This window comes from Lutra lutra, chromosome 1 (assembly GCF_902655055.1).
Source record: "Lutra lutra chromosome 1, mLutLut1.2, whole genome shotgun sequence".
In the NCBI taxonomy this organism is placed as follows: Eukaryota; Metazoa; Chordata; class Mammalia; order Carnivora; family Mustelidae; genus Lutra; species Lutra lutra.
The window spans coordinates 171,176,652-171,201,596 of NC_062278.1; the positions used below are offsets into that span (position 1 = coordinate 171,176,652).

The 24,945-nt window shown below is 45.8% G+C and overlaps 2 protein-coding genes across 5 annotated transcripts; one reads left to right on the top strand and one right to left on the bottom strand.

Annotated features, from left to right (window-relative positions):
- Positions 1-12: 12 nt before the first annotated feature.
- ARPC4 (actin related protein 2/3 complex subunit 4) lies at positions 13-11,419 on the bottom strand. The gene is made up of 6 exons (XM_047745565.1): positions 11,251-11,419; positions 7,596-7,714; positions 6,295-6,406; positions 4,819-4,914; positions 3,711-3,881; positions 13-968 (listed from the first exon to the last, which is right to left on the bottom strand). Exons 1-6 carry the CDS (start codon positions 11,251-11,253, stop codon positions 963-965), a joined length of 507 nt encoding a protein of 168 aa, XP_047601521.1. The 5' UTR covers positions 11,254-11,419; the 3' UTR covers positions 13-962.
- A 185-nt stretch (positions 11,420-11,604) lies between these two features.
- TADA3 (transcriptional adaptor 3) lies at positions 11,605-22,837 on the top strand. Of its 4 annotated transcripts, none has more exons than XM_047745454.1 (10): positions 11,611-12,166; positions 12,253-12,337; positions 12,889-13,121; positions 14,474-14,724; positions 14,842-14,947; positions 16,424-16,565; positions 16,660-16,763; positions 17,965-18,074; positions 20,279-20,464; positions 22,202-22,837. In XM_047745454.1, exons 3-10 carry the CDS (start codon positions 12,915-12,917, stop codon positions 22,491-22,493), a joined length of 1,398 nt encoding a protein of 465 aa, XP_047601410.1. In that variant the 5' UTR covers positions 11,611-12,166; positions 12,253-12,337; positions 12,889-12,914; the 3' UTR covers positions 22,494-22,837. The 4 variants fall into 4 exon arrangements, with proteins under 4 accessions (XP_047601420.1, XP_047601410.1, XP_047601436.1 ...); XM_047745470.1 differs by lacking the exon at positions 12,253-12,337 and having other exon boundaries at positions 11,615-11,758; positions 12,153-12,166; XM_047745464.1 differs by lacking the exon at positions 12,253-12,337 and having other exon boundaries at positions 11,605-11,758.
- The last annotated feature ends 2,108 nt before the right edge of the window (positions 22,838-24,945 follow it).

Genomic DNA, 24,945 nt, shown 5'->3' on the forward strand with positions numbered 1-24,945 from the left:
AGTGCACAGACCTCATGCAGCCCCAAAGGAGCAAGGAGAGACTTTAATCAGGAGAGGAGGCGGGATCCACCAGAATAAGAAAAGGTACAGCGAGCGAGGGAGCAGAGGAGCCAGAGCAGGCGTAAGAGACCCAGCTCAGGAAGCTCTGGAAGACTCACCCCTCCAACTCTAGCACAGGCACTGCACTGATAGACAAGGCAAATCAGTGGCCCCTCTCAGCTGGGAGGGCACAAAGAGGCCCCTGTGGCCAGAGGCACCTGGCTTTCAGTGCCCAGCTTCGAGGCATGGCTGGTGGCCACCAATTCAGCCCTTGTTTCCAACCAGTGCTGGGTGGCTTATCTTCAGGCAGAGCTCAGGAAGCTGGCAGAGAGTCTGAACAACTTCCACTGGGCCCAAGGAGGCTCAGGAGTAAGAGGGCAAAGGAAAGGAACTGGAGTCTGAAACCTTCCTCCTTCCATCCCTCTCTCCCAACCTGGGACTTCCTGGAGGTGGGGGGGGGCGCGGGGAGACACACACAATAGTCGCCTTCTGGCTCCAGGCCCGCCCAGACCCACAGCGACCAATATGGTACAATCACTGGGACCAGTCACAGCCACTGGAGGTGGAGGTTGTTTCGTGTAAAAAAAAAAAAAAAAAGACAAAAAGGTTACAGTCTCCTACAAGCACAGAATTTAAGTTTCAAGACGTTAAAAAAAAATCTGTCCCAGCCCAGGGGACTGAACATCAGAAGCCAGCCTGACCAGGCACGTGTGGCCTTGGGGCAGGTCCACTGCTGCTTTGTTGCCCAGCTAGCAAGCATACCACCCACCTCCCGCATCTAATGCCCACCCCGACCCAGCTCCCCCACTCTGCCGCTGCTGTTGCTGCCGCCGCCGCCGCTGCTCTGGGGAGTAACTCCAGGATGCCTTCGCAGAGACACAGGGGAGTCTGAGGGGGAAGGCCTTGAGATCCAGCCAGATGGTTTAAAACTGTCAAAAGAACCAAGAGGCAGTGAATAGCAGTTATTAGTGTATCCTGGCAGGCCTGCTCTGGGGAGGTAGGCTGATCTGAGAGCTGCTAGCTGCTACTGGGCTCAGATTTCTGAGGGATAGGTTGGGTCCTAGCACACCTGCTTTCTAATTCAACCTGCATTCAGCAGTGACCTTCAGGGCTAACTAGTTTAACTAATGTTACTAACTAGTTTAACTAGTGTTAAACCTAGCACTAGACAAGACAGAAAAATTAAGGGTGAGGCAGGCTCTTCCAAAGCTCCCTTTAACCATGTCATGGTGACTGCTATACAGCTGTCAGTGCCTTGCTTGAACTGAGATGGGGGCTTGCATGCAAGGGCATGGGGATTAGGGGGCCAGGAGCAGCAGGACCCATGATCTGGTACTTTCTGTCAAGCTCTGGGTGGTTCTCCAGCCATAATACACCCTTGGAAATATCTTCTGCCCTCAAGTATCCCCCATGGTGCCCAGAGCAGCCGCACACATCTTACAGATCAGCGACTGTGGCCCAGTGGCCCACAGACGGGACCCAGCCCAATAATGAACACTGTCTGGTCCACGAAGTCTTTAAAAAAATATGAATTCATTGCCAACCTTGAAAATATAAGAGATGTCGCATACAAATCCAGATTTGGCGATTCTTTTAAAAAGCTGAACAATGAAACCGTCATGGGCAGGAACTCTGTGGTAGTAGTCACCCTCTTCAGAAGAGCCATGTGCTTACCATATCCCCAACGGCCCACTTCACTCCCATGCATTACCTGCCTAAGCCCCTCATGCACCTGAGTATATGACCCCTGCCGAACGCTACGGTGCCATCTTGATCTTTGAATCTGAAAACCAAGCTCTAAGTCCCAGTTCCTCCTCTTGCAGGCTGAGGGCCCTTAGGCAGGTGACTTGACTTTCGAAGCCCAGTTCACTTACCCATAAAATAGGGATAACCCATGACTCAAAGATTGTTTCAGGGATTGAATGAGATAGATAAATTTTCTTAGCTGTGTAATTATAGAAATATAGTTAGCATCTGAAACTAACAGTATACTATATGTTGGCTAACTGAATTTAAATTAAGAAAAAGAAAGAAATGCAGTTACTGTAATTAAATGGTGAATGAGCCAAATATTAAATTAGGACAAGAACTATTTTCCTTTGCAGGGGGCCTGGGTGGCTCAGTGGGTTAAGCCTCTGCCTTCAGCTCAGGTCATGATCTCAGGGTCCTGGGACCGAGCCCCGCATTGGACTCCCTGCTCAGCAGGGAGCCTGCTTCCCCTCTCTCTCTTTCTCTCTCTCTGCCTACCTTTTTTTTTTTTTTTTTTTTTAAGATTTTATTTATTTATTTGACAGAGAGAGATCACAAGTAGATGGAGAGGCAGGCAGAGAGAGAGAGAGAGAGGGAAGCAGGCTCCCTGCTGAGCAGAGAGCCCGATGCGGGCCTCGATCCCAGGACCCTGAGATCATGACCTGAGCCGAAGGCAGCGGCTTAACCCACTGAGCCACCCAGGCGCCCTCTCTGCCTACTTATGATCTCTCTGTCAAATAAATACATAAAAATCGTTAAAAAAAAAAAAAAAAAAAAAAAAAAAAAAAAAAAAAAAAAGAACCCTTTTCCTTTGCAGTTGAATGTTAGGCCTTGTAGTGCCTTGGCCATAAAACTTTGGTGCTACAATACCTGGAAAGCTCACTATGTACCATATGATTTGCTTTGTATACCTCTCCTCATATAATGCTCAACCATACTAGAACATACATATTAATGAATAGTCTCATTTCACAGCTGAGGAAACCGAGGCTTCATATTGAGAGATTCAATAACATGCCCAAGTGGGCAGCGGAGCTGGATGCACACACAGGCAGTATGACCCCACAGCCTATGTGATCTGAACAAGTATGCTACCCTGCGTGCACAGTACACTGTGCACTGACTTTTGTACACTGACTGTCCTCAGTATAATTAAAGCCCAGGGGAAAAAGGGGTAATTTCTATTTTTAGGAATCTGAGCTCCTTCTGGGCTGGATCTGTATACACTAGTAGGAGTAAACACTAAATCTACCATCTAGGGATTATAGTTAACTCAAAGTAGAACATGTCAACAAACCAAAAACTGTTTGGAAGAAGAGGAGAAAAAAAGAAGGCCATGTCCTGAATATCTAAATAAGAACAACTGTGTCATCAGCTCATCAGTGTAAATAATTTCTCCTCTTCAGAGGGCTGCAGTCCCTTCAGTTGGGAACACAAACAACTGAAGAGGGATCTGGAGGGACTGAAGCCATGAAAGTAATGGGAAACAGGTCAAAAACATCATGACTATAAGCCTGAGAAAGAGACACTGAAAACATTCAAATCTGTTTGAGAAGTAGAATTACACTGATTAACTGTCCTACATTCTTGGAATATTCCCATGTAGATCTAACTTGCCTCACCTGAGGTTTGAGCTAGATATAGGGAAGGACTAAGTACATTTTGAGATGTAGAAAGGATCATCTAAGTCCCCATGAGTGACTAAGGGAGGTCCTTGAGTTACAGAAAATGCACTGCAGGTCCCAAACATGATCCCTGGGTCCCCCAGCCCCAAGGCACCTGGCTGACATGCCACCCACCAGCAGGTCCTATAGGCCTCAGGAAATATTCACACTGCTGGCACCACTTTACCACCAGATGCTAAGTTCTCAACCCACAGCTCATCCTACCTCTGGAGGGACACCAAGAAGACCGCCACTTACATTCTTGAGGAACTCCTCAGCCACGATGCGCGCACGAGCGTTAACCGACAGCTTCATCTCACTGATTTCCTTGTCAATCTCCTCCATGAAGTGGATCACAAAGTCCACCAATTTGTGTTTATACATCTGTTCTGTGTGGAAGTTGGTGATCAGAAAACTGATGTCATATCCCTGGGGAGAGAAGACAGTAGAAAAGAGAAAAAGAAGGAACAGGAGAGAATTAACATCCCAGGGCACTTAGTAGGCCATGTCCTCTATGGTCACTCAGCTACATGCTTCCTACTGGCCGTGATCTTCTCCCAAGTCTCATGACCTTCAGGCAGCAGCTGCCTGCTCTGCTAGGGTGTCTACGCTGGGTCCAAGTAACTGACCCAGGTGAGAATTTTGTGTCTGTCAGGCATCTCTGGAAAACTACCTGTGATACACAGCTGCATTCAGAATGAGTCATGGGGAGAGTAAAGGAACTTGAAATCTTGTCACAGAAGAATCTAATGAAACAGAGAGAAGAGATGCTTCAGGAGAAGGATGGGACTGGGCTGTGTCGAAGAGTAATCTTATGTGTTCTGGATGGCCCCGGAGGCTAGATCTAGGACCAGGAAGAATGATTTTAGCTCAGGATGAGGATGAGCTTGGCCAACACATCTGATGGTGCATGCTGCTCTGCACAGTACTTGCTTAGTCACTGGGATTATTTTAAGTTGATTTGGCAGGGAGTCTATGGAGAGGACTCAAGTACAAAATCAGACAACCACCGAGCCAATGTCAACTATGGCCCTGAGAGACAATGATTTAGTTGGTGACACAGCTTAGAAAGGATTTCTGATTCATTATACCCTTTGTGCCATTAGATTGTAGGCTCTGGGAAGATGAGCAACACATCTCATATTTTTTGCCTTTTCCATAGCTGAGGGAGACCCAACTTTTCCCAAGTTTCCTATCCCCCTTATTCTCACTCCAGCTGAAATGAAGGCCAACTCTCAACTCAGGCAGTGGGGGTCCTATGGCTGGAGGAGCAGCAATCCTGTTCTTCAAACAATCCCAGACCAGTGACAGTAGAATTGGTGGAAGAATCTTGAATATTACGAACATGTGGATCACACAGTCTCACCTCCACTGGTTTCCTTCGAAGGATAAAAAAGTTCTCTGCTCGCATCATCATGAAGCGCATGAACTTGTGGCATAAAATCTTCTCAATTTCATCAGCCTAGTAAGAGTGAAAGATAAACAGGGCTCCCTAAATCTGACCTCACAGGCCAACAGAAACCTGTACCCTGGTCTTCTGACCTCAGTTTCCCCCAGACTCACTGTAGGTAGTGGGGTTTCGCATCAGGGGCACTGCCTAAATCGTGGGGCATCTGGTTGCCAACTGAGTGTCTACTACATTAGAGCCTCTACAACTCAATAAGACATTATTATGATCTCATTTTCACCCATTCCAGAGATAATTCTGGCAAACGAACGTCTTTTATCTGCTCCTTCCAGAGTCCATACCTACATTCAAAGCTGTCTCTTCCCTTCCCATTTCACTAGTGCTGTATTTCTCAAAGTCTATGATATATATACCACCTGGAATTATCAGAGATAAACCTAGGTGCTCTCTGCTTTAGTAACAATGAACATTAAATAATAATAATAAATAATAAAATAATAAACTTTAACCATGCTGAATTCTCATTATTTCTAATGAAAAAATTTTGCAGCCAGGTGCTGGTATATATGCCCTTAACACCTTCTAACACTTGTTAATCTCCCTTTTTAACAGAGCAGGGACCAAGAACAGAGCTTTCTGTAGGCAACAGGGCCTACACTAAATAACAGTTTTGTTTTCTTTCACTGCAGTCACTTCTTTAGAGTTCCCCCTATCTGACAAGTGATATTGTTTTCCACTATGGCATAAGATTTCTGTTTCAAACAAATTTAAGTAAAAGAAAATAAGACAAGTTAAGGAAATCCACTAAACAAATAACTACCTAGGTGGTACATAAATATGGCAAAAATTATAAGAGTGATGGAAATATGAATGTCACCTAAGAAAATATAAGAAATTACACTTTTTGGGGGCGCCTGGGTGGCTCAGTGGGTTAGGCCTCTGCCTTCGGCTCAGGTCATGATCTCAGGGTCCTGGGATCGAGCCCCGCATCGGGCTCTCTGCTCAGCAGGGAGCCTGCTTCCTCCTCTCTCTTGGCCTGCCTCTCTGCCTATTTGTGATCTCTATCAACTAACTAAATAAAATCTTTAAAAAAAAAAAATTACACCTTTTTTTACCCTAAATCTCTTTTTCAAGGTTTATGGTTGTCAAATTGGTATTGGTACTATTTATTTCTATGAACTGGCCTTATTCTCCCTTCCTTATAAATGATTCTTTGACCTGACACCAAAATGACCATGGCCTTGGCTGCTACTTTTCCCAACTTCTAACCTAGAGCAAGGCTTACAAAACAGGGTTGCTCTCTCTACTCTGCTGACCTGGCAAATCATTCCTTGGGTACACCTGGGTTTCCCTGCACCTTGAATCTGGCACGACGATCTCTTGGATGGGGATCCCTGGCCTCCTGAGGAGGCAGGGGCTCAGTGGTGAGCTCACCTGTTTCACAGCAATGCTGACCCGGACAGAGTTGATGGAGCCCTCAATCAGAACCTTTTCCTTCTCATTCCTGCTGATGGTCACAGGTTGTAACAGGAGCTCTTTGCTACTCCTGAAAACACAATGTCACAGAGGCCTCTGTACTATAGAGGAACAGACCCCACAGCGGCCCTGGAATCTCTGAGACCAGAGTCCAAGGAATAGGAGACTCACAAGTAGGGGCGCTCCAAGATGGGGGCCAGCAAGTGTGTTCTCCAACAGAAGGAGCAAGCTCTGGAGTCAGGGCGATAAGGTTTTGAAATCCAGCCTCCTCTGTTACTTTCCTTGGACAAGTTACCCTGTTGGAATCTCAATATCCTCATCTGTAAAATGACTGATTCCTATTTCACTGGCAAGGATTGAGAGAGATCAAAAAGGGTCAATTGTCTAATAGAGTGCCTGGCACATGGCAGGAGCTTTACAAATGACAGCTCTTATTTTAATAACTACGGGCAAACCCATATACCATTTAGGGAATGAGAAGAGAGAGGCTGCCTTAAGAATAAGGACAAGCTAAAATCAAACAGTTTGGCCTCCTTTAATTATCAATCCAGAATGATTCACTTATTCAGCATTAAGACTCCTCTGAGGTCAGCTCCCATTTTGATGCCTCTGAATCTCTAGGTATTTGTAATGGTAATTAAGATGCCCAGCAGAAATCATGTATGTTAAGTACAGGAACACGAAACATGCTAACATTTTGTCAGTATTTTTAAATTCAAATCATTCCAACACGGTGTGGTAACACTGTTTATCTCAGTTATAGGTGTCTCAAATTAAACTTTAAAGGAGAACAGAAAAATTTAACAAAACATAAACTAGATAGAGAAAATAACCCAAAGCATGGAAAATTTGGAGTAAGGAATAAGAGTACAAGTTGGTGGGGAAAAGAACATTCTTTGATCTTTAAATTACAAGAGGGCAGAGATGGCATCTAACAAAATTCTCCACTCTCTCCTTAAACTGGGTTCAACAATGACACAGGAGATACTTACTGAACAGCCCTACTCTGAGACGTCACACCTTGTGTCAAGCAATCTTGGCTCTAGAGTTTAGCTTCTCCCCTGGGTTTTGTTCTGCCAACCCACTGACCCTATTTTTGGAACTGCAAATTGGGAACCATTGCTCATCGAGCAGTAAGACAAAGTATGTGAACTATAGTTGTCTTGACAACTCCAGGACGGAAATTTGTTGACAGCCTCCAGACAACTGCCATCTTTGGGGCTGAACCCATCACCCACCCTGATCTTTCTCTTCCTTACCTGACTTCTACTTCTGGCTTGTTGTGTCGTTCTACAACCTGGGAGGAGAAATTCTCCAGGCAGAGGGCAGCCTGCAGTGTGGCCCGCACGGCACTCAGGTAGGGACGGAGAGTGGCAGTCTGTAGGAAAAAACACAAGGGAAAATCAGAATCTGTCTTAGCAAACCCACTAGCCCTCTACTCCAGCTACATGGGAGCCAGGCGGTACTGAGAATATCTGGCTCTCACATACCACAGTGAACAAAACAGACTAGGCCTTCAAGATGCCTTTCATTCTAAGTCTAGAGCAGTAGTTCTCAACAGAAGACCATTCTTCCTGCCAGGAGACATTCAGCAATGTAGGGACATTTTTCATTGACAGGACTTGGAGTGGGGTGGGAGTGCTACTGGCACAGAGTAGAGTCCTGGCATACTGTTAAACATCCTACAACTCACAAAAATGAATTATACAGGGGCATGTGGGTGGCTCAGTCAGGTTTCTTGATTTTGGATTGGGTCATGATCTCAAGAGTCATGAGATCTAGCCCCGCAAAGTGCTGCATGCTCAGCACTGAGTCTGATTCTCTCCCTCTTCCTCTGCCCCTCCCTCTATTTGCGTGTGTTCTCTCTCTAAATAAATAGATAAAAAAGAAAGAAAACCCCAAATAGTGCTGACGTTGAAAAATTCTGGTCTAAAGGCATACAGGTGACAAAGACTATTCTCAAATCTGTCTTTTGAGCCAACAATGGGTAACAATATGTGTTAGACGATTATCTAAATGCTAAGATTCTAAAGACAATCTCTACCTTTAAATAGCTCAACTGGTTACCCGAAGACAAAAAACAACTATGATATTCTAAAGAAGAATGAAATGGGATAGAACTTGATTCACAAGTTATATTTCCAGAAGAAACTGGTTTGGAGGTAAAGATGAAAACAGATTTTGTAATTCAGAAAAAGTAAACTAAGGACATTCCCATTAGAGGGATCAGCTTCTACCTACACTGGCTTATCTTCAGTTGTATTAACTAAGTCTTTCTCACCTCAGGGCTTTAGACATGCTGATCCATCTATCTACAGGCTTTTCTTCCCTCTCTTGACCCAAGTCATCCCTCAGATCCTGACTTATTCAGGGAAGGCCCCTTCCTTCCTCAGAGAGACCATTCTTGACTTCCCCCTTCATAGCATTTATTATAAGTTACAATGACACAGCCTTCACATTTCTTTAGTAAAGTGATTGCTTCTTCGCTAGACTGTAAGCTTCATGGTCAATAGACCATGTCTCTTTATTCAAATCTATATACCCTGCTCCTCACTCGGTACTTAACATATGCAATGTCTTACTCCTTTTCTATACAACATTATGTATAATACCACAACCAAGATTAGAACAACACCAAAAAGGGGCGCCTGGGTGGCTCAGTGGGTTAAGCCTCTGCCTTCGGTTCAGGTCATGATCTCAAGGTCCTGGGATGAGCCCCGCATCCAGCTCTCTGCTCAGGAGGGAGCCTGCTTCTCCCTCTCTCTCTCTGCCTCCCTCTCTGCCTACTTGTGATCGCTGTCAAATAAATAAAATCTTAAAAAAAAAAAAAAAAACAATGCAAAAAGGCATTTAAGAGTTCCAGAAGTAGTGATGAGTACAGGGTTGCTGTATACAGAAAGCATTTTAGATTCAGTAGATGATGCTGCAATGGTAGTCTAAAGATTCACAGGTAATCTCAAATTCCAGACTGTTAACTTTAGCTTTTCTTTTAAGGTAGTAAGGAACTGCTGGGACTTTCTGAGGAGGAAGTTATATGACTTCACAAGTTGCATGGTGGCTCTGCAGAGAATGGACTGGAGAGGGAAGTGAGACAAAAGGCAGATAGGGTTATTCAAGGAACACTGATGAGAGCCTGGGGCAGTGGAGAGGACAAGCAGAGGGAGGGTATCACAACAGTCAGACTATCATATAAGATGTAGAGAATATGGAATCAAAAAACACCTCCCAACAAACTGTGGTTCACCCATACGATGAAATACTACTCAACAATAAAAAGGAGTAACTAGTGATACATGCAACATAGATGAATCTCAAATGCATTACGGTTAAAAAGCCACATTGGGACGACTGGCTAGTTCAGTCTGAAGAGTCTGTGACTCTTGATCTCAGAGTTGTGGGTTTAAGCCCCAAGATGGATGTAGAAAATACAAAAACAAATGAGTAAATAAAGGTTTTTTTTTTTTTTTAAGATTTTACTTATTCATTTGACAGACAAAAATCACAAGTAGGCAGAGAGAGAGAGGAAGGGAAACAGGCTCCCTGCTGAGCAGAGAGCCTGACATGGGGCTCGATCCCAGGACCCTGAGATCATGACCTGAGCCAAAGGCAGAGGCTTTAACCCACTGAGCCACCCAGGCGCCCCTAAAGTTAAGATTTTAAAAAGCCACATCCAAAGGCCTACATCCTGAAGAATTCTGTTTGTATGACAACACTGAAAAGGCAAAACTATAGGAGAAAAAAAAATCTGGTTGCCTGGAATGGGGAGAAGACAGGAGTGATAACAGAGGGACTTGAGGGCACTTTTTGAGGAAACATCTTATCTTGGTTGTAGTAATGATTACATTATTGTGTTTGTCAAAATCCATAGATGATAAACCTAAAAATGGTGATTTTTTAGGTGACAAGCCCCATGACACCTGCCTTTTCACAAATAAAATGCATTCTCATGTAATACCTCAATAAAGTTGACTTGTAAAAAAATACAGGTGATATACCCTCAATAGAAGAAAGAAAATCCAGGCTTCTACCTGAGGTAAGAAGACACAAAGCCAGGACAAGTAACAAAAAGAAAAGCAAGTATAGGAGAGAGAATGATTTTTGACCTGGAGATCTAATTTGAAGGTGTCTTCAAGATTTCCAGGCAAACCTAAAAAAGAACTAGGAAGACAGATTCAAGAGCCACCAGAACACACAAGGTCATCAAAGCCAGGACTTGACAGGTGCCACTAGGAAAAATGCAAAGAGGAAGGTGGTGAGCCCAAGCTCAATTCCCAGGAACATCCACATCTATCAAATGGGAGTACTACCAGGAAGGGAGGGATCAGCAGTAGCAGAGCTCACGGTTAACACGGCTGAATTCTGACCAGGAAGAGGTCTGGGTGGTGGCAGCATAAAAGCGATCCTTCTGTGGGGTAGAAGCAAGGCAGGGAGTAAAGAGAAGAGTGGGATAAGGAAGTGTAGACGCTTCCTCTGGGAAACCGGGGTCAAGCGGGTAGCAGAGGACAAGACAGTGTACTTAGGGAAGTTCTCACTCAAGTTCTCCTCTGAGTGAGAAGACCTTACTATGTGCCTCAGCGGCCCTACTACGGGCAATGAGGCCTACTAAGTGCCTTCACGGCGCTTCCACCAGCCTAGGACGTCCCAATTCTGGCGTCCTCTACCCTCACAATTCCCCACCTGGACCGAAAGCCAAACCTTGAAGCTGCAAGGCCTGCTTCGTAAGAGGGCGTCCCCGCTCGCCCCTTCCTCACTTCGGCTCCAGCCCCGCCCTCTTTCCTCCAGTCCCCTAGTGTCCCAACACCCCGCAGTATCCCTCAGCCCCGGGCCTCTCCGCTGCTAAGCCGCATCTCCCCCAGACCCACAGCTTTGAGGCAAAACCGCGGGGGTCCCTGGCCCGGGGCCCGGCTCTCTCACCATCGCGGGCGCTGGCTGGGCCGGAAAGCGGAAGTGCGGAAGTGGCCAGCTCCGCGACGCCTGCCTTTTCGCGAGAAGCGCAGCCTCAGTCTCCGCCCGAACTTCCGGACTGTACCATCTATGATCCGAACGGAGAAGGGGAGCCCAGGAACACTTGGTCCTTTGGAAGTTTCCCCGCTAGGACTTTCTTGACATTTTTAAGCTCCTTAAGTTTCAAGTAGATACTCAAGCTTATCCCGTTATCCATGCAGTTCTCCCTTGTGACTTTGGCCTTCTTGTCTTTGTCATAGTCTTTCCCCATAATCAGGCAATGGTGCAGCCCGGCCTAAGTTTGGGCACCATATTAGGACAAGGCGAGGCGGAGGAGTCCTTCGTTCCTTCCGGTTCTGCGCCCCTACCCTTTCTCTGGGCCCCTCCTACTTGCAGCCCCTGGGGCTCAGCGGGACTAACCGCCGGGCTGAGAACTCAGCTGTCGAGCCCCGCCCCCAGCCTCGGGCTGTTCCCCAGAGTAAGCCTGAGGCATACCCCTGCCCCCCGCCCACCTGCAGTGGGCTCGCTCGCGGCCTGTACAACCTTCCCCGCAAGCCATATTGGGCTCTCCCTCGCGTCTCCCACCCCCGCGTCCTCTGTAGGGAGCCCGCCCCTAGCCAGTTCCGGGGCGGTTGCTCCCACCAACCGGAACTCCCCGCCCCCTCCCGTGGCCTGGGGGCCGTAGGAGGCAGCAGGAGGCTGCAGTGAGGAGGTAGAGGGGGTGGGGGCCGCGTTAGGGGGTCCCTAGAGGACGGGGACCCTGAAGGCAAGTCACTGGGGCGACCCACGGGAGGGGCCAGCCATTACACAGGCGCACTTCTGTGCCAGGCACTGAACTGGGCTCTTGACGAGCATCCTCTCTTAATCCTCAGAACATCCCGGGGAGGTAGGTACTATTGTGATCCCCATTTTACAGATTCAGACTTCTTATGGGGAAACAGACTCAAGATTTGTTTTGTCCCCATTTTGTAGATGGAAAAGCCGAGACTCAGGAAGGTTAAATAGTATGTTCAGAGCTACATAAATAGAGAATGGTAAAGGCTGGGCTTGAACCCAGGTATGTCTAGCCTACCAGCCCACGTTTTTAACCACTGTCAGGGGCAAAGAGGTGGGACAAAGATGGGAGGGGGGTCAGACAAGGAGAAGCAGGGAAGCACGGAGAACATTAACATTTTAAGAATGGGATGTTTGGAGCTCAGGGGATTTGCAGAACTCGGGAGGAGTAGAATAGAAAAGCATCAGGAAGGTAGGACATAGCATATCACAGAAATTAGTGGCACAGACTCACAACTACCTGGATTCAGATTGCATCTTAGTAACCTTGGGCAGGTACCCACCTTTACAGAGTCTGAGTTTCCTTGTCTGTAAAGTGTAGATCACCATTGTCCCTTCTTACGGGGTTGGGTGAGGAATTCAGTGAGAAGCCAGTAAAATATCTGTACTTAGCTTGATGTACAGTAAGTGCTCTGTGAGTAGGGGCAGTGCCATCAGCCTTGTCAACAAGGTACTGAAGCTGGGCTCTCTCCTTGATTCTGACCCTGAATGAAGGGAGCTCTTGGACTTTTGTTGTGCCAGTTTATCACCTATCAATGGCTCTCTCCTCTCCAGTTCCACAGGGTCCTGTATCCTGGGCCATGAGTGAACTGAAGGACTGCCCCTTGCAGTTCCATGACTTCAAGTCAGTGGACCACCTGAAGGTCTGTCCACGCTACACGGCCGTGCTAGCCCGCTCTGAGGATGATGGCATCGGCATCGAGGAGCTGGACACTCTGCAGCTGGAGCTTGAGACTCTGCTTTCCTCTGCCAGCCGGCGTCTGCGGGTTCTCGAGGCTGAAACCCAGGTGATACCCTACAGAGAGGATATCACCAGGGGTGGACTCTGATGAGTTATGGGATGGGTCATTGAGTTAGCCCCACCTGCTGAGGCTTGGGGTACAGGAGCTTAGTGGGGTAGGGAGAGTCCCAAGCTGGGCTCATGTAACACATAGAATATATAAGAATGTGCATGATCCTCATAAATGGCAAGATTTCCAATTTACTGAGCATTTATTGACCCCAACCCCCATTATGGTCTGGGTCCTGTGCTAGGCGTTAGAGAGAGGTAATTAGGATACTTCTGGCCTTCAGGGTGTTTGCCAACTAAAGGGAGGGGGAGGTCAGACAAATACCAGGTGATGTTGTATTATGGTTAGAAGTATAAGGGAACTGAGTTGAGAAGACCTGGATTTGAATCCTGGCCTAAATACTTGCTTAGTGTTGCTGTTTCCTATCTATGTGACTTTGGGAAAGTTGCCTCCTGTCACTGAGCGTCAGTTCCCTATACGCAAACTGGGATGAGTAATAGGAGCTACCTTTGAGCTTTTGTGAGATAAAAGAGAGGTTTTTTGTTTTGTTTTGTTTTTTTGCAAAGCCTCAGCCCAATATCTAACACTAAGTATTTCAGATATTAATTATTGGTACTACTTTTATTTCTATTCACTATGTAAACATCTCCTGAGCAGTGTGTGTCAGATGCTATGCCAAATCCTGGGGAACAGATAGTTAAGATGAATTTCCTGATCTCCAATAGCTTATAGTCTAGTTGAAAAGACAGGTATACTATTTATTCAGGGATGATCAAACAACACATTTAGGCCTGCGATGGAGGTACAAAGTGTAAGAGACCCAGAAAGGACCAAGATACCATTTTAAGAGGATGAATAGTTAACTGTGGTCCCTGTGCACTGAAGCTTTTTGAGCAGCACTGTGGCATATTCAGTTTTATTTTAGCATGTAAGAAGCTGGGGTAACTGATGTGGAAAAGGCTTCCCAGTTGTGGTGACATTTGAAGTGAAGGTTTGCTGGGAGGCTTGTTTGCATTCACCAAAAAGTTACCAGCAGTATATTCCAGTGTTAATATGCTCTGGGCATGAGCATTTGTTTGACCTAAATACTGTGTGACTGGATTGAGTGATACAGAGGTGAATCAGTACAAACAAATGGAATGATGAGAAGTATATGAATAAAATCCTATGAGGTAGGAACAGAGAAGGAACTGAGTTTTGAAGGATGAGTAAGAGTTTACTAAATAAAAAGGGAATGGATAAATAGACTTTGGGGCCTTCTCAAGTCTAGATCCTAATTCTTCACTAGGAGAAAAACTTGTCCTATGACTTCCCTTCTCCCCCTCAGTGATAGTCTCTATAAATTTCAGATCCTCACTGACTGGCAGGATAAGAAAGGTGATCGACGATTCCTGAAGCTGGGTCGAGACCATGAGCTTGGAGCTCCCCCAAAACATGGAAAGCCGAAGAAACAGAAACTGGAAGGGAAGGCGGGACATGGGCCAGGCCCTGGGCCTGGCCGGCCCAAATCCAAAAACCTTCAGCCCAAGATCCAGGAATATGAATTCACTGATGACCCAATTGACGTGCCACGGATCCCCAAGAATGATGCCCCCAACAGGTTCTGGGCCAGAGAGTACAGAGGGGCCTTGGGATTCAGGCAGTAGAGGCTGGAGGGGCCTGGAGCTGAGGATGGTGGGATAGGAGGTGCCCATTCAGGATCTGCTTCTCTCTGCAGGTTCTGGGCTTCGGTAGAGCCCTACTGTGCTGATATCACCAGTGAGGAAGTACGCACACTAGAGGAACTACTGAAACCCCCAGAAGACGAGGCTGAACATTATAAGGTAGAAACTCTGGGCCTCGGTAGACAGGGTGGTGAGCAAGAGGGCTCAGAGGTGCCTCTGAAACAAAGATCCCAAAGTCATGTATCATCTTCCTTCCCCTACTCTGCCCCTACTCTACCCATCCAGATACACAGGCTTTAATTCTCAGCTCTCTTCTTGCATTGTCTCCACTCTACCTCATCCAAATGATCACATACATCCTAAGGTGTCTACTTCAATGACACTGTCCTTTGTCCCAACATCTCCATCACCTCTGCTTTGATTCTGGCCTTCATTAGATTTCACCCAAATGGTCTGTTAATACTTCCTTGCTTCCAGACGGACTTTTTGTTTTCCTTTTTTTTTTTTTTAAATATTTTATTTATTTATTTGATACACAGAGAAAGATCACAAGTAGGCAGAGAGGCAGGCAGAGAGAGAGGAGGAAGCAGGCTCCCTGCTGAGCAGAGAGCCCAATGCAGAACTCGATCCCAGGACCCTGAGATTATGACCTGAGCCGAAGCAGAGGCCCTAACCCACTGAGCCACCCAGGCACCCTGTTTTCCTTTTTTTTTTTTTTTAATATATAAAACTTTACTTATGTTGTAAATAAAACCAATTCCATTAAAGAAGTTGTAGAAAATACAGAATAGTGTCAGGGAGCACCCTCCTCTAGGTCCGCTGTTGTGATTGGAAGTGACAAAGCCCTGTTCCTAGGCCTCCCCTGACTCCTGCACAAGATGGAGTCCAAGCATCATGGTCCTTGGTGACACAGCCCTACTGCCCCTCTCCAGTTTCCTCAGCCATGCCCCCTCATCACTGCTGCATTTACCAGCCCTGCCAAGCAGCTTGCCCTCACCCCAGGCCCACCCAGACTCTTTGCTGGTCTCTGGGCCTCTGCACATGCTCTTTTTCCCTTAGCTTGTCCTTCAAAGCACTGATGCCTTGTTATCTCCACCAGAATGCCTTTGTGCACTCCCCACAGTAAGTTAAGTTTCTTTTTCATATACCACAGCACCTAGACCTACCTCTAACACTTCAGTTCTTTGAATTTTTAAAAAAATTTTTTGGGAAAAAAATTATTTGAAGAGTTAATCCATATAGGCAGTAGTAAATTCAGGTAATACAAATGAGAATTTCCTCTCCTGACACTAAGGCTCCTAGATCTCTCTAGGGACCACACCTATGACCTGAGATAGTCCAGGTACATACATCTTTCTGCACCTCTATCTTGGAAATTGTTTCATACTGGCTCCCATGTGTGTCTTAGTTGGTTATGTACCTGTCTCCCTTACTAGACTGTGAGCATAGAGATTTTTATCTCCTTTATTTCTTCCTACCTATGCACGGCACAGGCCTTAGCCCTGGGGTAGGTACTTGGGAGACACATAAGTGAAGGAATGAATGATGAGCCTATTGGCAGTGTCCTAGTGCACAGAGAGCCCCCACTCACCCCAGGCATGGCTTGCTAGTGTTTACCCCCTTTGGGCTGCACAGATCCCACCTTTGGGGAAGCACTACTCCCAGAGATGGGCACAGGAGGACCTGCTGGAGGAACAGAAGGATGGGGCCCGGGCAGCAGCCGTGGCTGACAAGAAGAAAGGTCTCATGGGGCCACTGACTGAACTGGACACTAAAGGTAAGATAGGCCCTTGCTTCCTTGCCCACCACAGGCCAGGACTTGAGTTTCCAGCTCTCAGCCCACCTGTCTACCATTTCTCTGCCCACTTTAGATGTGGATGCCCTGCTGAAGAAGTCTGAGGCCCAGCATGAGCAGCCGGAAGATGGGTGCCCCTTTGGTGCTCTGACGCAGCGCCTCCTACAGGCCCTGGTAGAGGTGAGCACCCTAACTCAACAGGAAATATGCTTACTTTCTGTTCTAATGTTTTATTTTGTGTTGAGATATTTAGAAAGTTATACAGATCTTAAATGTATAGATTGATAAATTTTCACATCTGAGCACACTTGTATATTTGGCCTTATGATCACAAAACAAAGTGTTGCCAGTGTCTTAAAGCCTCTCATGCCCCTCCCAGATTCTAACCTCCCCACAAAGTGGCCACTACACCACAGTTAATTTTGTTGAGTATTAGCTAAGGGCTGAGCTCTGTGCAAGGGCTTTCCACACATCCTCTTGTTGGAAGCAAGGGCAGTGGTTAGCCCCGTGTTGCATACTAGAAAATTGAAGCTCAGAAAAGAGAACTGTTTGATTGAGGTTGTATAGCTAATGAATAGAAGCAGGACACAAACCCTAGGTACAGAGTCCCTTTTTTTAATACCTATTGTCTGGCCTTAGGCACATCCCTTCACTTCCCTGAGACTTAGTTTTCTCCCTGACTCAAATACAGTAGTATTTTTCTCTCATGTAATAGTCTGGGGACTCATGTTCCGGGTTGGCTGAGGTGGGAGTGAGGGGAGATCTCAGCCCCACAACATCAAACAAGGACCCCCAGCTGTGGTGGCTTTGCCACCCTAAACATGTACTCTGCACAGGGTCATTCTGGGTATGATTGCTATTCCAAGCCCACAGAGAAAGAGCAAGGGAAAATGTGTGAAGGAAGGTTTATGGGCTGTGACTGCCTGTCGCTCTTATCTCTTCTGATCACTTTTCACTGGAGAGAATTTGTCAGATGACCACATCTAACTACAAGGGAAGCTGGGAAGTATAGAATAGCTGGGCAGCCATAAAGCCAGCTACAGAAAGGTGAGAATGGCTTTTGGACAGCCAGCTGCCCTTGCCACAACATGCTTAGCACAGTGCCCGGTACAATGCAAACGCTTAGCTCTTCTCTTTACTATTGTTGAGTATTATCATTGCTCTTCTGTGCTCCCTTCTTTTGGTATCAGTACAAAAAAGGATTTCTAAAATGATGAGTTTTCTGGAATCAGTTTGGGAAGGCTTCCCAGAGGGATGGGAACAATAAAAGAGTATTTCTGGTCTGTGAAGACTGAAGATTCTGACTGAAGGTTAGAGAGGAGCAAGAAAATGGAAATACTATGGCTCTTACTTCTCCCATCCCATTCCTGTGGTTTTCTAGGAAAATATTATTTCCCCTATGGAGGATTCTCCTATTCCTGACATGTCTGGGAAAGAATCAGGGGCCGATGGGGCAAGCACCTCTCCCCGCAACCAGAACAAGCCCTTTAGGTAAGTGACAACTCTGTCCATATCCTACTATCTGGCCCCTGCCTCTGTTGACTTCTTTCCATCCCAGCATGGGGAGGTCTTCATTAAAAGAGAGATTGAGGGCATTTTGATGAAGCCCAGTGAAAGTTTCAACCATGCATGCTCGCCCAGCATTTCTACATGCACAGACTCAAGTACAAGGTTGTTCATCATAGCACTGTTCTTACTGTAAATGATCTAAATGTGCAACTGAAGAGGATTGGTTGGCTAAATAGTTGTAATTCCACATGATGAAATAACTTGTAACTATTAATCATCTTAGGGAAACCTAGTTAATTGACATGAAAAGATGGAAACAGTAGAGTGTTAAATGGAGAAAATGTCAGTTGAGCACAATACAAACGATCCTGTTTTTACTCAGTGTATATTTAAATTTGTGCATGTAGGGGAAAAAAACAAAATAATGTGTAATAAAAGATTGAAAATAACATGTAACAAAATCTGTAATGTATATAGCATATAAGTAATGTAAAATATTTATGTTTTTGTATGTGTAATGTCACTAACAGTAAAATAACAGTAATATTTTTAGTAGTAACAGAAAATAATCATGGTTCTCTTTGAGTTGTTGGCATTACAGGTTTTTCTATATATTTTTTAAATTTATTTTATTTATTTTCAGCATAACAGTATTCATTCTTTTTGCACCACACCCAGTGCTCCATGCAATCCGTGCCCTCTCCAATACCCACCACCTCGTTCCCCCAACCTCCCACCCTTTTCTATATTTTTTGACAGTGGATGTGTTGGCTTGTGTTTGAAATAAGACCAGATGTGTCTGTCTTTATATTATTTCCCAGCATATTGAGCAATAATTGACATATATTCCCATATGAGTTTAAGGTGTATGTGTACAAAACATGTATGTGGTCTGATTTACATATGTTGTGAAATGATTACCACAATAGGTTTAGCTAACATCCATCTTCTCATATAGATACAATTAAAAAAAAAGGAAAAATATTTCTCCTTGTGATGAAAACTCTTAGGATTTACACTCTGTATCATACAGTAGTGTTAGCTAAGGTCATTGTGTTGTATAGAACATCCTGGGACTTACCTTGTAAGTAGAAGTCTACCTTTTGATCACCTTCCTCCAGTTCTCCGCCCCACCCCCCCTTGTCCTTGACTCTGGTAATGGAAAGTCTGATCTCTTTTTCTATGAATTTGGGGGTTTTTTAGATTCCACATATAAGTGAGATTATGTGGTATTTGTTTTTCTCTCTCTGACTTATGTCATTTAGCATAATGCATTCAAAGTCCATCCATGTTGTCACAAATGGTAGGATTTCCTTGATTTTTTAAGGCTGAATAATAATCCATTGTATATATACCACAATTTCTTTATTCCTTCATCCATCGATGGACACCAAAGTTGCTTCCATATCTTGACTGTTATAAATAATGCTGCTGTGAACATGGGGGTACAGATGTGTTCTCAAGTTAGTATACATTTCCTTTGTGCATATTCCCAGAATTGGAGTAGCTGGATCATATGGTAGCTCTGTTTTTAATTCCTTGAGTATCCTCCACACTGTGTTCCACAGTGGCTGCACCAACTTACGTTCCCACCAACAGTGCAAGAGGGTTCCCTTTTCTCCAGATCCTTGCCAACATTTGTTATCTCGTCTTTGTGATGATAGCCATTCTAACAGGCCAGAGGTGATAATTCGTCGTGGCTTTAATTTGCATTTCTGTAATAACTAGGGATGTTGAGCATCTTTTCATGTTCCTGTTGGCCTTTTATATATCTTCTTTGGAGAAATGTCTATTCAGGAACTTTGCCCTTTTTTTAATTGGGTGGGTTTATTGCTTTTGAGTTAAATGAGTTCTTTATATATGATGGATATTAACTTCTCATCAGATAAATGTTTTGCAGATATTTTCCCCATTCCATAAGTTATCTTTTCACTTTGTTGATGATTTCTTTTGCTGTGCAGAAGTAATTTTTTGATGTTGTCCCGCTTGTTTAGTTTTTATTTTGTTGCTTGTGCTTTAGGTGTCACAGCCAAAAAGTCATTGCCAAGACCCATGTCAAGGAGCTTAGCTTTTAACATTTTCTTTGTATTTTTATACCTAGATAGATAGGGGGTGCCCAAAGAGAAAAGAATGTGTTCACTAGCCTCTAAGCTGGCCCTTGAGCTAAGGACTCCCTTCCTCTGTAGTGTGCCACATACAAAGTCCCTGGAGAGCCGCATCAAGGAGGAGCTGATTGCCCAGGGCCTGCTGGAGTCAGAGGACCGCCCTGCAGAGGACTCAGAGGATGAGGTCCTCGCAGAGCTGCGCAAACGGCAGGCCGAGCTGAAGGCACTCAGTGCCCACAACCGCAACAAGAAGCACGACCTGCTGAGGTGAGTGTGGACAGGTGATGTGGGTCAGGGGGTGGCTGAGGAGGCCTAGGCCGCTGCTGGTTGCCTTCTGGGGGCTTTATAACAGTGTTCCCAAACCCAGTAGGGCCTCTAAATCAACTGGAGAGCCTTGGAAAAATTATCATTGCCAGGCACCACAGACTCTAGGGCTCAGGCACCTATGATTGATTTATTTACTTATTTGGAATTACGGTCAAAAAAACATATAATATAAAATTGATTCTTTCAGTCATTTTTAAGTGTACAGTTCAGTGGTATTAACTATATTCACATTGTTGTGTGATTTATTTTTTAAAATGTTCATACTTATTTTCATTTTCCAATATGTTTTTACGACAAATTTCATAAACATGGAGTGTCTGAAAGAGTAGTATGATAAACACCAATATACTATCTACCTGGATTTATCAACTGTTAACAGTTTGGACATCTGTGGTTATTACTGGCCCTTCACTGGAAATTGCCCAGCATTTTAGTATCAGTTCTTTAAGGAACTGGTCACAAGATCTTTCCTTTTATATTGACTCGCAACCATCTTGCCCTGAGTTGGTCATGACAAAAGTATAGGTGACATCTGGAGGGAGATTATGTTGTTGCCATCTTCGGGGGAAGTAGGGAAGCAGCCTCACTGACAGGTGTGTCTTCCCCTCACAGAGCCCCAACAGGGCTGGGTGTACTCATTCATTTGGCCAGCTCTGCCTATCTCTTACACGTTGTACTGGGGGCTAGCAAGAGAGGCAGACCAAAAGACTTGTGGTCTATAGGTGGGTGATTGGTGCGCCATTAAAAGGAGAAGAAACTGCTGACAAGCTGCTAAGGGGGTGCTTAAGGATAAGGGTACATTGAGTGCCTACAGTGTACCAGGGGCTTTGTATACACTCTGCTGTTTAATCTGGACTACATCCCAGGGGATAGTTGGTACTTTCCCTGTTTCCTAGATGAGGAAGTAAGGGGCCAGTGAAGTGAGTGCTCTCCTGAAGGTCATACAGCCAGTAAACAGCCGAGGTGCAGCTTGAGCCCAAGGCTAAATGCACAGCCTCTTTCTAGTTCCATTTCATGCAAGAGCAAAAAGAGGAAAATAAAAGATGAAAGAGGCACTGAGTGAGTAGGGTAGAGGGGAGAGAGTGAGAGTGAAAAGCAAGGATATGCAGACATAGAGGTAGTGGACAGTGAACGAACTAGCTTGGGTTGTCAGGAGACCAGAATCCAGCCTTCAGTCCTGCTGTGGACCAGCTGCCGGGCCTTAAGTAAGGTATCTCTTGCCCTGAGCAGCAGCTTTCCCTTCTGGAAAATTAACAGGTTGGACTAGGTCAAATCTCTGAACCACCTTCCAGCTCCACCAACAGTGGAATTTATAGGTCAGATTCCATTTACAGGGGTTGGTTCTGCCTCTGTGCGCTTCATGTAGACCTCAGGCTGCCTAAACCCTTAGGTTGCTTTGGAATTTGGATACGGAAGTAAGGAGGTCTGCTGACACTAGAACACCTTTTAAAGAAGATTGTTTGGAGCCAACCTGCCTTAATTCAGGTCTCCTACTCACTAGTTGTGGGATCTTGGGGTGTTTTTTACTCTTCTTGACTTCCATTTCATCACTGGTAACATCGCTGTTATGAGGCTTAATTCTCCTGACATGTTTGAAGAGCTTGAGATTGTATCTAGTGTATAGTACCATACAAATGTGGTTCAATAACTTTGTTTTTTGGTATGAAACATCCACAGGAGTGCCAGCCTGGGGTGGTGTGTAGGTTCAGTCTGGAAGAGGGGGTGGGGGCTGTGGAGGTGGGCTTCCCAGGGCACCTGGCTGGCTGGTCCCCACAGGCTGGCAAAGGAGGAGGTTAGCCGGCAAGAGCTGAGGCAGCGGGTCCGCATGGCAGACAATGAGGTCATGGATGCCTTCCGGAAGATCATGGCTGCCCGTCAGAAGAAGCGGACCCCCACCAAGAAGGAGAAGGACCAGGCCTGGAAGACTCTGAAGGAGCGTGAAAGCATCCTAAAGTTGCTGGATGGGTAGCCCTCACTCCTGCCTCAAGCTGCCTTCCCCTGGCCTCGGGGAAGGAGGGGTGGGAAGCCCACTTCCTTCTTTGGGCTACCTGAACCATAGGCCTGTGGCTGCCTGTAAAATGTCAAATTGTGACAGTCTCTAGAGGACTGTGGCCTTTCCCTGAGTTCTTTTGGCCTAGCTCTGTAGAGCCAGGATATGGGAGGCTCTGTTGGGCTGGCCTAGGGCCTAGTCTGTGCTTCCCCCTCTTTACTATCCCCCACTCCCACTCCTCTCTCCCTCAAGGACTTCTCTCTTGTGGTTTTGTAAAGTGCAAACCTAAAAGTAAAGTGACTGCTGTGGTTTTTTAAAAAGTATCTAGAATCTTTGAATGTCTGTTATTGTGGGGTAGAAAAGAACTGGTGTGGGTGGCAAAGGAGGGCATGCTTGGAGGCTCTCAGCCTTTGGCCATTCACCCATGTCATTCATTCAGGAAGTACTCCCTGAGGATACTTGGGGATTCATAAGGAAATGTGTTGATTGGGGTCTTGGTGGTCCTGGGGCAGGGTGGCCTCCAGGGTTGGCCAAGCCAGCAACTCAACAGGGCCATCAAGGGTCCAGCTACCTCTGTACTGTGTCAGGCCTGACATAGAAATCTACCGTGTTAGCTTTCACCTAAAATAGGTTTTCCTCCAGCTGTGCAGCCAGTATCAGCAGACAGAGGCCAAATTGACATCTAGCACAGGAGAGAGCAGGAAGGAGCCAGCTGGCATTCCTGGCCCACCCACAAGAGCACAGTGCCTTTCCCAAATACCATTATGTCTCACCTGGCCCACACTAAGGCCTGCATGTCCATTCCTGAACCAGTCACTGTGTTAAGGGATGCCTCTACTGTCATTTAACTAGTGAGAGTAGAGTCTGCTCCACCAAGCCCAAGGCAGTGAGGAGAAATGGGGGAGCCCAACAAAAATCTGAGTAAGGAAGGGGAAGTGGATGCTGGATAGGCCACCAGTAATAGCCCTTCCACAACCTGAGCAAGAAACTAGGCCTAGGCGATACAGATGAGCAAATGTGCTCTTGTCCCTACCTCAAGTTGTTCCCACACTAGTCAGGGAGTCGGAAAATAATCTGCAATTTACTGTGGGAAGGTTGAAGTCCACATGGGAGAAGGGAAGAGAAGGTTCCCTGAGGAAGTGACCTGTGAACTGAGCCATAAAGATGACAAGTACAGCCAACATTCTTCAATGTGCAACGCTTCTGTTAAGAAAACTGCCCCTTCCCCATTCCATGTAGCTCTTAGTGGGGTTGTCAAACTAGGATGGATACATGACCCCAGCTTGCCCAGTCACAGTACCCTATTTTTTAGCCATGATAATTGGTCCAAAAAGTGGACATGTGACTTAGGCTGGGTCAATCAGAGGCCTTCCATAAGCTTACTGTAGTGATGCTGACAGAGGAGGGTTTCTCTTTTGGATCAAAAGCCTGAGAATGTAATCCTAATTAGACTACCTGCTGACCCACTCTCTTGCCATGTGGAAGAACCTGCCTCAGAACAAAGCCCAACTCAGAAGAGCAGAGCCAGGAGATGGAAAAGGAGGCAAAGTCCTCGTGATGTAGCTGGAGCCTCATATCCTCCACTGGACCTTACAGTTATATCAGCCCACAAGTGCTGCTTTTGGCTTAATCTAGTTCCCTTTGGAGTTTCATCATTTGTCAACTAAAAAAAGGCTGACTGATGAAAGTGGACTTTGGCCAAAAGAAGGCTGGAGTGGAGTTGTGAGAGAGGACAGCAGAGGCCCTGCCTCCCACTAGGTGCAGAACCTAGCCATTGCAGTTCTCCAGTAACTCATACCTTCTCAGAAAAGACACCTACACCTAATTTCATTAATGAATTTGATTAATGAATTAATGAAATTAAGTGCTTAGTGTTAGCTGTGTACCAGGTGCCGTTCTAAACTCCTCAGTTTAACAAATCTCAGCTACCCCATGTGGTAGATACTAATAACATCCCATTCACAGATGAGGAAACTGACTCTTAGGTGATTACATACCTTGGTTGGTCAAACAGTTAATAAGTGGTTGAGCCAAGATTCCAACTTAGTCTATTTCCCTTGCAGACAGAGCCCCTTCATAATGCAACTCATTGGGGGCCCACTCCCTTACAGTCTATATGAAGGGTACCCCTAGGTTTGGGCACTGTACAACCTGTGCAGCCATACATGGCCGCTCTGTTTGCAGACCCCTTGCTTTTGACTAACCATTCACTTCCATGTTCATTATTAAGCCAGACCACAAGTAAGGTAGGCATCATCGGTAGCAAGTTCCAGGAGCAGAGACAGTTCTGTGGAGGAGGTAGGATGAGAGTTGAGATCCTCAAAGTAGGTAGGATTGTGAGGGGGTAAGGCAGGTATTATAAACAGAAGGAAGAACCTTACAGGCACCTGGGTATCTCCATCAGTTAAGTGTCTGACTCTTGATCTCAGCT

Coding starts and splice junctions, on each gene's coding strand:
- ARPC4 (XM_047745565.1), bottom strand. Junction 6,407..7,595: donor AAGCCAGAAGTAGAAGTCAG/GTAAGGAAGAGA, acceptor TTGTGTTTTCAG/GAGTAGCAAAGAGCTCCTGT. Junction 4,915..6,294: donor TCAGCATTGCTGTGAAACAG/GTGAGCTCACCA, acceptor CACTCTTACTAG/GCTGATGAAATTGAGAAGAT.
- TADA3 (XM_047745464.1), top strand. CDS start 12,915: ATGAGTGAACTGAAGGACTGCCCCTTGCAGTTCCATGACTTCAAGTCA. Junction 13,122..14,473: donor TTCTCGAGGCTGAAACCCAG/GTGATACCCTAC, acceptor TATAAATTTCAG/ATCCTCACTGACTGGCAGGA. Junction 14,725..14,841: donor AAGAATGATGCCCCCAACAG/GTTCTGGGCCAG, acceptor TTCTCTCTGCAG/GTTCTGGGCTTCGGTAGAGC.